The 13,752-nt window shown below is 37.7% G+C and overlaps 1 protein-coding gene across 2 annotated transcripts in view; it reads left to right on the top strand.

Moving 5' to 3' along the window:
- LOC124605444 (nicotinamide/nicotinic acid mononucleotide adenylyltransferase 1) overlaps positions 1–13,752 on the top strand; it is a 105,893-nt gene that overhangs the window by 26,332 nt on the left and 65,809 nt on the right. For both annotated transcript variants that reach the window (XM_047137120.1, XM_047137121.1), the window contains exons 3-5: positions 1,332–1,517; positions 1,639–1,740; positions 12,310–12,464. In XM_047137120.1, the coding sequence (XP_046993076.1) occupies positions 1,332–1,517; positions 1,639–1,740; positions 12,310–12,464 (443 nt within the window). The remainder of the gene's footprint in view (positions 1–1,331; positions 1,518–1,638; positions 1,741–12,309; positions 12,465–13,752) is intronic.

Here is a 13,752-nt window from a genome sequence, read left to right as displayed (position 1 = left end):
CCAACAATATAATGCCAGCAGTTCACATTTTATGGCATATGAATGTCATCTGGTTGATCTGGTTAAAAGCACGTCGCTACTTACACCATTCCATCCTCCCATTGGCTGCCTCCAACTGGACATTATGACACAACTTGATCTAAGTGCACAGACTGTAGGCAGCCCTTTGTAAACTCTTGCCATATACAAAGTGAGAGATTCTTATGACAGTTTATACATACACCATGTTCATATTGTATTCTCACAATTTAAAATTTTACACTGCAGATAATATATTCTTCTGGCAAACAAAAGAACTTCAAATTCATTGTGACCCCATATTTGGGAAGTCTGGTCAGCAGTGTATGATCACATGTTCATGCACATCGAAACATCAGCTTTGATACATAAGCAGGGTTATTAAACCATTGTAGCATGATTCTGGTACTATGAAGCAGTCAGTCATTCTGCTGACGATTTAGTATTCAACAGCTAATACAAGACATGGACAGCTGTAAATAGTAAACACTGCTGTAAAAATGCTCCATTGAATTCATGAAACAAAGAGATGTTAGTGTGTAATGTTCTCCCGAAATTGACATTCATGATATCTTCTTTATATCATTCATAGAGGGGAGGAGGTGGAATATAATGTAAAAAAGAACACTTCCAGTTTTATCCTTTGTGTGCCAGCTCAAAATAAACTTTCACATGAAATGTGGTTTATTCTGAGATTGACATTAAATGTCATGTAATAGTGTGAGTGATTTAACTTGCCACCTGGTCTAATTGAGATTTCTCATGCTTACTGCAATTACAGTTAACATTGTTCTTGCCTCAGTAAGATATGTTACTTATTCCCAATTCCTGTTGTAAATCAACAATTTTCACCATTGTCTGCCTACAGAATCGACTAATTATTTACACCTGCTCACTCCATGACTTAAGTTTTGTTAGTCCTCTTAATAGAGGAATGGCCATAATCTTAAGACTGCTAATTCTTAATAGGTGGACAATATACTAGAGGCAGGTAAGTGGGCAACAACAAGATGTAAATAAATACGCATCCGTCCATGTGTCTGAAGCCAGAGGAATGATCCAGTTATAAATGGAGACAAATTTGTTTTATACAGTCACATCCTATTATTGTCCCTGAAACACAGTTAAACTGGTGATAAGCATACAGAGATTGTGTTTGTGTTGTATGCATTTGCTGTTTAGTGCTGAACTATTTTTCTCCCTGGAGATTACACCTTAAAATATATGTATTTTTATTAACAGCATATATGTTTGAGAATTATTTTATTCTCTCACATGTTTCTGCTTCTTCAGGTAACTTTTGTCTTTTCCAGAATCAATTAAATTCAGTTTTAAATGATTGTAATGATTCTCCTAATAAACGTCAGCGAAGAGATGACCTACAGTGGATACCTGATGATTTAAAACTTGGTTGTGAAAAACCAGTTCAGGTTAAACTCTTATGTGGTGCAGATTTTCTGGAATCATTTGGAGTACCTGGACTTTGGGCAGATGAAGATGTGAGTCTGCTTTCTGTTTTCCTAGACCTATGTGACCATATTCAAAAGTTCCTTGGTACATTATTCAAATTATTTTATAAATTTCATTTGGTTTTGATTTTTTAACTGGCATTTGTTACAGATTGAAACCATTCTTGGACAACATGGGTTGGTTGTTATAACTCGTGAAGGCAGCAACCCATATAAATTCATATATGAATCAGACATCTTATCAAAGTATCAGGTATGTTTATCTTAAAACAAAAATTCATGTAATGAAGCTACAACATTACAAGGAGACAGAATCATTAGCCAGTGCTGCCATTATACCAATATATAAGTAGAAAACAAAAACTATGAAGCATCTGTAAATGTATGCTTTCCCGGCGTGTACGGGTGGTGAAGAGTTCTTGGGCTTCCAGCTGTGTGGCGGTGTCTTCAAACTGCGACGTTTCGATGAGTGACATACTCATCATCTTCTGGCACTCCTGCTTCCCCCTCCACCCCGCCCATCGGCTCTCCTGGATCCAGCCTCCCACAGCCAGGTGGTGGGGGGCACACCACAAGCATAGAGGGACTGGCATCTGCAAAGTCTCGACACTTCGCCAGAAGATGATGAGTATGTCACTAGTCGAAACGTCGCAGTTTGAAGACACCGCCACCTGGCTGGAAGCCCGAGAACTCTTCACTATCGAGCTTTTGTTACTCTTGGTCCCTTTCTTAGGGACGAAAGAGGGATAGGGTTAAGAAGGTTAGAAAAGGAGGAACAAGTCACTCGGACCACAGGTTAAAAGGGGCGCACTTGTTTTGAAGAGGAAGGCATCAGATTGAGTAAGAGGTTAAAGATTATGTATTGGGCAAGCACTGTACCAATTTGTCCAGAGATGATGTAAAGATATATTAAGAAACTAAGATATATAGAGGAAGAGAAATTAGAAGTGAAATGAGCAGTGCAGTTAAATACAGAAAAGGAAATGGGTGAGGGAGGGGAGTTGTAAATAAAAAGTGGAGTACTGTGTGAAGTAATCCAAATGAAACTCCCTGACAGATTAAAACTGTGCCAGATTGGGACTCAAACCTGGGATCTTTGCCAGTTGTCGGTAAATGCTGTACTGCCTGTGCTATCTGAGCACAACTCACAACACAACCTGACAGATTTGTTTCTGCCACTACCTTATCTCTTACCTTCCATACTTCACAGAAATTCTCCTGTATACCATCTGGGATTAGCACTCCTAGAAGAAAGAATGTTGTGGAGACTCAGGGATTGTTTCATTCTGGTTAACTTCTCCTGTTTGTGTCTCGTATAAATATGGCCTTGAGTATTTCTTTGTGCTCTTGGCTCCTTTCATACATGGTGAATTCATATTTAACTGTTCACACGGACCATGAATCATGTTTCTCACTATTATGTTGTATAAATCTGGATCCTCTTCTGGATTTGGAAATTCAGCTTGAATTACTTCATCAATTTGATTTGAACAAAATTTTTCATGTAACAAAATCAAATTGTGTGAATGAGGCAATTCTCATTTTTTTCCATTCGCTTGTGTACATCCAACACTTGTTGGTTCCAAAAATATGATACTTTTTAATCACATCCAAGAATTTTAGTTGTTGCTGTTAGAAAAACCCCAGGTATTATGCCATGATGGTCCATGGGAATTTGTACATAAATCACATTTTCTTTGATCACCGGCCATGGTGAATTGCAAGTGAATGTTATGAGCAAATCGAGGTGACCATATTTTCATACATTGATCATAGCATCTTGTGTTGTACTCATGTACGTGTCATGGACGTCAGATGTTCATCTGTTAAGCTGTCTGTCAGTCTCATAATTCTGTTTCGTTGTGAAGCTAAAACGTATTTCTCACTCCTTATGTGTTTCATTTCTACACTCTTCTTTCTGTTTCCTTCTGTTGGACTCGCCACAAGCTAGCTCACCTTCTCTTCTACGTTTTGGCATCATGTTAAATATAAATATCACTACTCTCCACTGCAATTATTTACTATAGCATTTTTAACTATCACCAAAATTGGAAGCAATTCGCGTGGCACCCAGGGCCTAACATCAATACTTCAGTCTACGAATAATCCAAAAATTCTAGTACTTACTTTGAAAATTCTAGAAATTGGCACTGTACGGATCAGATCTGGAATTTTTGTGATTTTTCTTGTCCTTAATATACAAGTGACATCTTTCTTCAGAACTCTGGTGATATCTATTATCAAGTAGTGATATTTGTATTACATATAGAGTGCCAACAGTTTTCTGGTGAATTAATAGATGTCACTGTAAACTAATGTTCTTACAAACAAATGCCATCTTTAGACAGGTGTCTAATAGCGCCTGTAGTTCCAAAATGAAACCTCCTTCATGGATGGGGAATGAAGGGTTACCACACCATATAACTTCCATGAGGCTGCGAAGTTACTTTCTGAACTCACTCACACACATCACACTTATTTTTATTATATGTATTGATTACTAGCAGGATGGGTATATGAGTAGGAGATGACACAAGCCGCACCCAGTACACAGACTGTCCCTGTGTGAGTAGTAGTGCGAAACAACAAGCAGCTTCTTGCTGCACATGTGCTTGATGCTTTGATTTGTACAAAGTATCTCTGAAAACAGAAGTGTGCGTACTTCACTATGAATTGTAGCATTCCTTCCGATAAATAGTATATAATAACCTAATGGTTCCAGAATCATTTTATTATTCAGTTTCAAAGAGCCAGACATCCCATCAAGATCTTCACTATGTAATGGATATTAAGAGGGTCACCTTTTAAGTTTTTACAAAAGTCGTGAGAGAAAAACATTCCTTTGGTACAAATCATTTCATTATTTCCTATCCCTTTTGCAGTCAGCTGATTTGGAGTGGTGTGTGCTAAAAATGTCATGTGTATTTATGCCGTTATGCTACATTCTATTTAAATTGCCATATATCACACAGTATTCACTTTAAAAATATGAAATAATTACCACTTATCCATAAAAGTATGTAGAATATTATGGCTTACACAGATTATCATAATGTTTCAAATTAGTTTGATTCTGACAGTCCAAATAGAATTTTTTTTAATGTTATAAATTTGACTTTGATTCCATATATCCAACACTGTGCTTCAATTTAAGAAGGCTAACTACAGTCCATAGAATCTACACACATTTCTGAGTAAAATGACATGAGGGATATGAAATTTGTGTTATTATTTAGAAAGATAATTATTATTTATTTGAAGAGAACAGTTCTTGACCTTCTTTTCCTTCCTTCACTAGTACACACACAGCATCTTGACTCTTTCGTCTCTGGAAGTTTTCTCAAACCTGGAGAATCACGAGGATCATCAATTGCATTTTTTTCTTGCAGCCATTCATCTGACAAGGCTTCAATTATCATTACAGTATATAGATATCTGGAAAAAACTTTCCTTCCTTTATTATGCTCTTTGTATAATATGTAAGAGTTCAGCACCATTCTTGACATTATGTTAAAAGCTACCTTCTTCCAGTAATGAAGAGTTCACCTCTCGTTATTATAAACTCATTAAATAATAAATTGTTTGGCATGCTGTGTGCTATCATGATGTAGTTACTTTTCCTGACTTTGATGGCTTTGTGACAAAGAAAGTGTTGTGTACAATTCAACATTAACAGTTCTTCGAGCCTCTAAAGCAAGAATTGCTATACATGCAATGTAAATAAAGAAAGAGGCAATCATTTTCTTGTAAGGGCTACGTGAGCAAACCATTTACATTGGTTTCACAGCTAAATGTTCATTCATATAAAATAAAATGTGCTGCAATCTTTGATAAGACATACCAAACGCTTCCTCTGTCTTGTGTTAAGTCATATGACAAGCCTCTTTCATCTACATCTATATCTACATAAATACTCCGCAATCCACCATACGGTGCGTGACGGAGGGTACCTCGTACCATAACTAGCATCTTCTCTCCCTGATCCACTCCCAAACAGAACGAGGGAAAAATGACTGCCTATATGCCTCTGTAGGAGCCCTAATCTATCTTATCTTTGTAGTCTTTCCACGAAATATAAGTTGGCGGCAGTAAACTTGTACTGTAGTCAGCCTCAAATGCTGGTTCTCTAAATTTCCTCAGTAGCGATTCAAGAAAAGAAGGCCTCCTTTCCTCCAGAGACTCCCACCCGAGTTCCTGGAGCATTTCCGTAACACTCGCATGATGATCAAACCTACCAGTAACAAATCTAGCAGCTTGCCTCTGAATTGCTTCTATGTCCTCCCTCAATCTGACCTGATAGGGATCCCAAACGCTCAAGCAGTACTCAACAATAGGTCTATTAGTGTTTTATAAATGTCTGGTAGAATTTTGCACAGAGCATAACTTAATCATAGCTAACACTTGGTTCAAGAATCATAAAAGAAGGTTGTATATACGGAAGAATCCCGGAGATGCTAGAAGGTATCAGATAGTTTATATAATGGTAAGACAGAGATTTAGGAACCAGGTTTTAAATTGTAGGACATTTCCAGGGGCAGATGCGGACTCTGACCACAATCTATTGGTTATGAACTGTAGATTAAAACTGAAGAAACTGCAAAAAGGTGGGAATTTACGGAGATGGGACCTGGACAAACTGACTAAACCAGAAGTTGTACAGAGTTTCAGGGAGAGCATAAGGGAACAATTGACAGGAATGGGGGAAAGAAATACAGTAGAAGAAGAATGGGTGGCTCTGAGGGATGACGTAGTGAAGGCAGCAGAGGATCAAGTAGGTAAAAAGACGAGGGCTAGTAGAAATCCTTGGGTAACAGAAGAAATATTGAATTTAATTGATGAAAGGAGAAAATATAAAAATGCAGTAAATGAAGCAGGCAAAAGGGAATACAAACGTCTCAAAAATGAGATCGACAGGAAGTGCAAAATGGCTAAGCAGGGATGGCTAGAGGACAAATGTAAGGATTTAGAGGCTTATCTCACTAGGGGTTAGATAGATACCGCCTACAGGAAAATTAAAGAGATCTTTGGAGAAAAGAGAACCACTTGTATGACTATCAAGAGCTCAGATGTAAACCCAGTTCTAAGCAAAGGAGGGAAAGCAGAAAGGTGGAAGGAGTATATAGAGGGTCCTATACAAGAGTGATGTACTTGAGGACAATATTATGGAAATGGAAGAGGATGTAGATGAAGATGAAATGGGAGATGCGATACTGCGTGAAGAGTTTGACAGAGCACTGAAAGACCTGAGTCGAAACAAGGTTCCGGGAGTAGACAACTTCCCATTGGAACAACTGACGGCCTAGGGAGAGCCAGTCCTGACAAAACTCTACCATCTGGTTAGCAAGATGTATGATACAGGCGAAATACCCTCAGACTTCAAAAAGAATATAATAATTCCAATCCCAAAGAAAGCAGGTGTTGACAGATGTGAAAATTACCGAACTATCAGTTTAATAAGTCACAGCTGCAAAATACTAACGCAAATTCTTTACAGACAAATGGAAAAACTGGTAGAAGCCGACCTCGGCGAAGATCAGTTTGGATTCTGCAGAAATATGGGAACACGTTAGGCAATACTGACTCTACGACTTATCTTAGAAAATAGATTAAGGAAAGGCAAACCTACATTTCTAGCATTTGTAGACTTAGAGAAAGCTTTTGACAATGTTGACTGGAATACTCTTTCAAATTCTAAAGGTGGCAGGGGTAAAATACAGGGAGCGAAAGGCTATTTACAATTTGTACAGAAACCAGATGGCAGTTATAAGAGTCGAGGGGCATGAAAGGGAAGCAGTAGTTGGGAAGGGAGTGAGACAGGGTTGTAGCCTCTCCCCGATGTTATTCAATCTGTATATTGAGCAAGCAGTAAAGGAAACAAAAGAAAAATTCGGAGTAGGTGTTAAAGTCCATGGAGAAGAAATAAAAACGTTGAGATTCGCCGATGACATTGTAATTCTGTCAGAGACAGCAAAGGACTTGGAAGAGCAGTTGAACGGAATGGACATTGTCTTGAAAGGAGGATATAAGATGAACATAAACAAAAGCAAAACGAGGATAATGGAATGTAGTCGAATTAAGTTGGGTGATGCTGAGAGAGTTAGATTAGGAAATGAGACACTTAAAGTAGTAAAGGAATTTTGCTATTTGGGGAGCAAAATAACTGATGATGGTCGAAGTAGAGAGGATATAAAATGTAGACTGGCAATGGCAAGGAAAGCGTTTCTGAAGAAGAGAATTTTGTTAACATCGATTATAGATTTAAGTGTCAGGAAGTAGTTTCTGAAAGTATTTGTATGGAGTGTAGCCATGTATGGAAGTGAAACATGGACGATAAATAGTTTGGACAAGAAGAGAATAGAAGCTTTCGAAATGTGGTGCTACAGAAGAATGCTGAAGATTAGATGGGTAGATCACATAACTAATGAGGAGATATTGAATAGAATTGGGGAGAAGAGAAGTTTGTGGCACAACTTGACAAGAAGAAGGGACTGGTTGGTAGGACATGTTCTGAGGCATCAATGGATCACAAATTTAGCATTGGAGGGCAGCGTGGAGGGTAAAAATCATAGAGGGAGACCAAGAGATGAATACACTAAGCAGATTCAGAAGGATGTAGGCTGCAGTAGGTACTGGGAGATGAAGAAGCTTGCACAGGATAGATTAGCATGGAGAGCTGCATCAAGCCAGTCTCAGGACTGAAGACAACAACAGCAACAGCAGTGTTTTATAAGCGGTCTCCTTTACAGATGACCCACATCTTCCCAAAATTCTGCCAATGAACCGAAGACGACTATCCGCCTTCCTCACAACTGCCATTACATGCTTGTCCCACTTCATATCGCTCTGCAATGTTACGCCCAAATATTTAATCGACGTGACTGTGTCAAACGCTACACTACGAATGGAGTTTTCAAACATTACGGGATTCTTTTTCCTATTCATCTGCATTAATTTACATTTATCTATATTTAGACTTAGCTGCCATGCTTTGCACCAATCGCAAATCCTGTCCAAGTCATCTTGTATCCTCCTACAGTCACTCAACGACAACACCTTCCCGTACACCACAGCATCATCAGCAAACAGCCACACATTGCTATCCACCCTATCCAAAAGATCATTTATGTAGATAGAAAACAACAGCGGACCTACCACACTTCCCTGGGGCACTCCAGATGATACCCTCGCCTCCGATGAACACTCACCATCGAGGACAGCATACTGGGTTCTATTACTTAAGAAATCTTCGAGCCAGTCACATATTTGGAAGCCAATCCCATATGCTCGTACCTTAGTTAGGAGTCTGCAGTGGGGCACAGAGTCAAACGCTTTCCAGAAGTCAAGGAATATGGCATCCGTCTGATACCCTTCATCCATGGTTCGCAAGATATCGTGTGAAAAAAGGGCGAGTTGCATTTCGCAGGAGTGATGCTTTCTAAAGCTGTGCTGATACATGGACAGCAACTTCTCTGTCTCGAGGAAATTCATTATATTCGAACTGAGAATATGTTTGAGAATCCTGCAACAAACCGATGTTAAGGATATTGGTCTGTAACTTTGAGGATCCATCCTTGTACCCTTCTTATATTCAGGCGCACCTGCGCTTCTTTCCAGTCGCTCGGGACTTTACGTTGGGCAAGAGATTCGCGATAAATGTAAGCTAAGTAAGGAACCAATGCAGTAGAGTACTTTCTGTAAAACTGAATTGGAATCCCATCAGTACTTGGCGATTTATTTATTTTCAACCCATTCGGCTGCTTCACAACCCCGGGGATGTCTATCACTATGTCCTCCATACGGGAATCTGTACGAGACTCAAACGGCGGTATGTTTGTACGATCCTCCTGCGTGAAAGATTTCTCAAATGCTAAATTTAAAATTTCATCTTTTGTTTTGCTGTCTTCCGTTGCCATGCCAGACTGATCAGTTAGTGCCTGGATGGAAGCCTTCGATCCACCTACCGATTTTACGTAAGACCAGAATTTCCTTGGGTTTTCAGCGAGATCTTTTGCTGAGGTATGAAGGGGGTAGTGGTTGTATTCTTCGCGCATCACTCTTTTTACAGCAGCACAAATCTCTTTACTCATGTTGTCCACAGCATCAATGTTTTTTTGAAACAACAACCAATTTTGATTGATGCTCACAAAATTCATCACTAACATAAGCACAGACATTATGCAAATCCGAAAATAGTCTTCTCTGAAGGTGACAGATTACTAAATGTTGAACAAAATTATTTTATAAACTGATGAGTTAGGTCTTTGTTAAAATCATGTCAACTTATGAAATATGTTTATTTCCATAACATTGTTTCTGTAAATACCTACTGTAAACAAACTACTTGGCCAGTTTCTGAGCTGCCATTGTTTTAACAGTAACAAATTTTAAAACAATAGTAATGCCACATATCAGTCACAACCCCTAGAAGACTTCCTTTCAATCTGAAAATGTAACTGCCATAGACTGCTGCATAAAGTATTGTTATTGTTAGATCTGTAAGGTGGACATAGGGCAAATACTTGATACTAGTGGCATGAAATCTTCAGATTTAAACTAGTACAAAACTAGAGTGCCATCATAAAGAAAAGTCTGACTAGTAGTACGTAAATCTTTTACACTACATATGCTACATGTTTCTGAATACAAATGTATTCAATTGAAAAGTTGTTCAGTTGAATAGGAGGGACTACTTAAAACAATTTTGTTAACTTTTCCAATTTGCTTTACAGTTGTGCATTGCTATAGTTGGAGTTGAGTCTTGAAGGAAGAACAGCAAATAGAGCCTTTTAAGGGAACTGTGGTTTGAGGCTTGATTATTTGTTACTCTTGATAAATAGAATGACTTAATAACTGTCCTGGTTAGAATGGACTGCACACAAAGCTATTTTTATGGTAGGTGTAAGGGACCTAAAAGTATTAGGGTAAGATTCAAAGAAGTGACCCCCCCACAGACAAAACTATTAAAATTGTAGTGATAAATTGTCGAAGTATTCACGAGGCAGTCATAAAAAGTAGTTGAGATAATATGATACCACGTAGAGAAAGCTGAAATGGACAGCAGTGAGATTTTTGGGATGAATCTAAGTGTGTATTGAAAGGAAGGCAAAAGGGAAATGGAAATTTGTGTGTATGAATCACAGTAGACAAGAAACTCATATCCACCATGATACAAAATTGAAACCGCATCCAAGATTGTTTGAGAAGACTTAGTTCCAAGGATGGTCATAAACTATTGGATCCGTCTGTCAACCAAAAAATTTCAAAGAAACCTCCATTTCCTGGTAAGGATGTTCATCAATCATACTGTCATCATTAGAAGAGACTTTAATCCTCCAACAATCAGTGGGGGAAATTACAGTTTTGTAAGAGTTTCGTGTGACAAGACCTCCTGGAAAATTATTCTAAATGCCTTCTCTGAAAGCTGGATAGATCAGTTACTTTGGGAACCCAACAATGGAAATACTTCAGACTTAAAGGCAAAAAACGGACCTAATCTGTTTGAGGATGCCCGTATTAAAACTGGTGTCAGTAATCATGAGGCAGTTGTAGCAGCATATATTATCAGAGTACAAGTGGTAGCTAAAACAAGTAGAAAGATTTACATATAAACAAAATGCTGCATAACATTTCAAAGAGGAGATCAAAAAATTTGCCTTTGGGCAGGAGTACATAGAAGAACTGTGGCTCAAGTTTAAAAGAATAATTGCTCATGCATGTGATAGATATATTCCAGTGGAACACTTCATGTTAAGGAGGATCCTCTACAGTATACAATCACCATAAAAAACCTCGCACCTTTCTCACATAACATCGTAAAAGCCGTGGATCGAGGAAATCGGGTAGAAGCAAAATTTCTTGGCTTCTGAAAAGCATTTGACTCTGTACCATACTAACATTTATTAACAAAAGTATGATTATGTGGGGTATCAAACAGAATTTGTCACTGAACTGATGATTTCATGGTAGGCTGGATGCAGCTTGTTATCTTGGAGGGAGAGTCATCAGCAAAAGTAGAAGTAATTTTAGGTGTACCCCAGGGAAGTGTATCAGTATCCTTATTTGTGTTGTATGTTAATGACCTTGCAGACAATATTAATAGTAACCCCAGAATTTTGGCAGATGGTGCAGTTATCTCTAATGAAGTACAGTTTTAAAACATCTGCAGAAATATTCAGTCACATTTCAAAAAGATTCCATTGCGTTGCAAAGATTTTAAATTCACTTTAAATGTACAGAAATGTAAAATTATGCCCTTCATGAAGTATCTCTAATATCAATGATTCACAACTCGTACAAATACCTGGGTGCAACAATTTGTAGGGATATGAAATTAAATGATCACTCATAGGTAAGGCAGGTGGCACACTCCAGTTCATTGCTAGGATACTGGCAAAGTGCAGTCAGTCTGCTAAGTATCATGTGCCACACAATTCATAGTGGTTTGCAGAATATGTATGTATATGTATTAAATAAATGTTGAAATAGACTGTTTTTAACATCAGGTTTGGTATACAATAAGTGGTGTTCCTTGAGCATTATGTACAAATTTATAAGCTTTTTATCTGTGATTCTCTGGTTTGAATTAGTGTGGGTCCAATCAATGTAATTTTCAAATTGGGGAAAGGTCTTTGCTGACTCATTTACACACACATTTGCATTCAGGTTATTTAATCGGCTGTTTTGACAGAGATGCAGAAACAACTTAATGGTCATTTACAGTCAAATAATGAGAACTCATCATGGCTGTTTAATCATGTCTATCCTTCATTGCATCACAAAAGAAATCATTATATAAATTTGTATTTATGTATTTTATTTACAGAATAATATTATTATTGTCACTGAATGGATTGCTAATGAAGTCAGTTCTACAAAAATTCGTCGTGCTTTACGCCGTTCGGAGACTGTGAAGTATCTCATCCCAGATTCAGTAATAGACTATATACAAAAGAATAGTCTATATAAGGCTAAAGACAAGTGAGTATGTTTGATTTAAACAAAGTCGTAAAGGTTTACTATTTGCTACATGATGCCCATACTTCGTCATAAATAGCAACTGAGATTTTCTCTCTCCTTTTGTACTTTATCCTATTTGCATGACATATTACTGCTTTTTTATTTATCAATATTTTGGTGGATATCTGTGTATTCTGTGACAGGCGCTGTTTTATTTTATTGTTCTGTTGTGCTTTCTCTCTCTGTGTTCCAGTATGTCACATACTTTATACTGGAGAAGCATTCACCCAAAGGATAATCTATAGTTTTCATAGATCATCAGCACCAATCTTTTTCATGTCTGTATGCATTCTTGTCTGCATTCCTATAGCAGTGAGTCTAGTTAAATCTTTCTTTCCCTTGATAAAAATTTCTCAATGTTCTTTTTTCCCCTGGCAGTGCTTATTACCTTGTGCCTATAAGTAGACTGGACATCAAACCCCTTCTCTTCTTGAAAGTTTTCTACCTTTCCGCAGTATTTCATACCACCTGTGTTTTTTCAAATTATGTTGTTTTATGTGAAATCCTTATTTCTCTGTCCGTACATATGGATGTCATGTAGCACTACTTCTGGACGCTTGTCGTGGACACAACTTATACAAATCTGTCTCTGCTGTAGTCAGAGATAAACAATGAGTGGGAAACATTTACTATTGAAACTATTTAGTAATATAATATTTATTTGATTAAGTAATGTTCATAAATTATATAGCTGTGTTTCTTTTGAAAAACAAGTGTATAACCTAGCTATTTTAATTAAATAAAACAAAAAATCATGGAATCATAATTTTTCATTGAATAGCTAACATTAAATAATAAGGATGAGGTCAACAAGTATTGTCAAAGTGGACAAAAATGAAAATCATCACAACAGAATAGTGAGAAGAAATAGTTGACTGTGTGAAAGTAGCCATCACTTTTTACATGTAGAATTCTGTGAATCGACATGTTTGGGATGAGATGTGGTTGGCCATTGGAACAGCAGTAGTTGTACTTGTTGCTCCATTACTATCAAGAAGCAGCAGTTGTTCCTAAACTTCAAAGATGTTCTGGCAGTGGCACAGATGGAATTAGAATAATTGAGAGCTGCACATGGCAGCAGTAATATTGACAATAGGGTAAATGACTGCCAAATTGGGCAGTAGGCTGTGGACAAAAATGTGCAGATAACCCAAGAAATTCAGGACAAGTTGAGGAAATGGTACTGGTTATATACACAAAAGTGGAATAAAGTTCCAGCCCACAGACCAAAAATGAGTATTGCACTGAT

Source organism: Schistocerca americana, chromosome 3 (genome assembly GCF_021461395.2).
Source record: "Schistocerca americana isolate TAMUIC-IGC-003095 chromosome 3, iqSchAmer2.1, whole genome shotgun sequence".
Classification (NCBI taxonomy): domain Eukaryota; kingdom Metazoa; phylum Arthropoda; class Insecta; order Orthoptera; family Acrididae; genus Schistocerca; species Schistocerca americana.
Note: the sequence above shows the minus strand (reverse complement) of the source record. Positions and strands in the feature narration are given on the sequence as shown.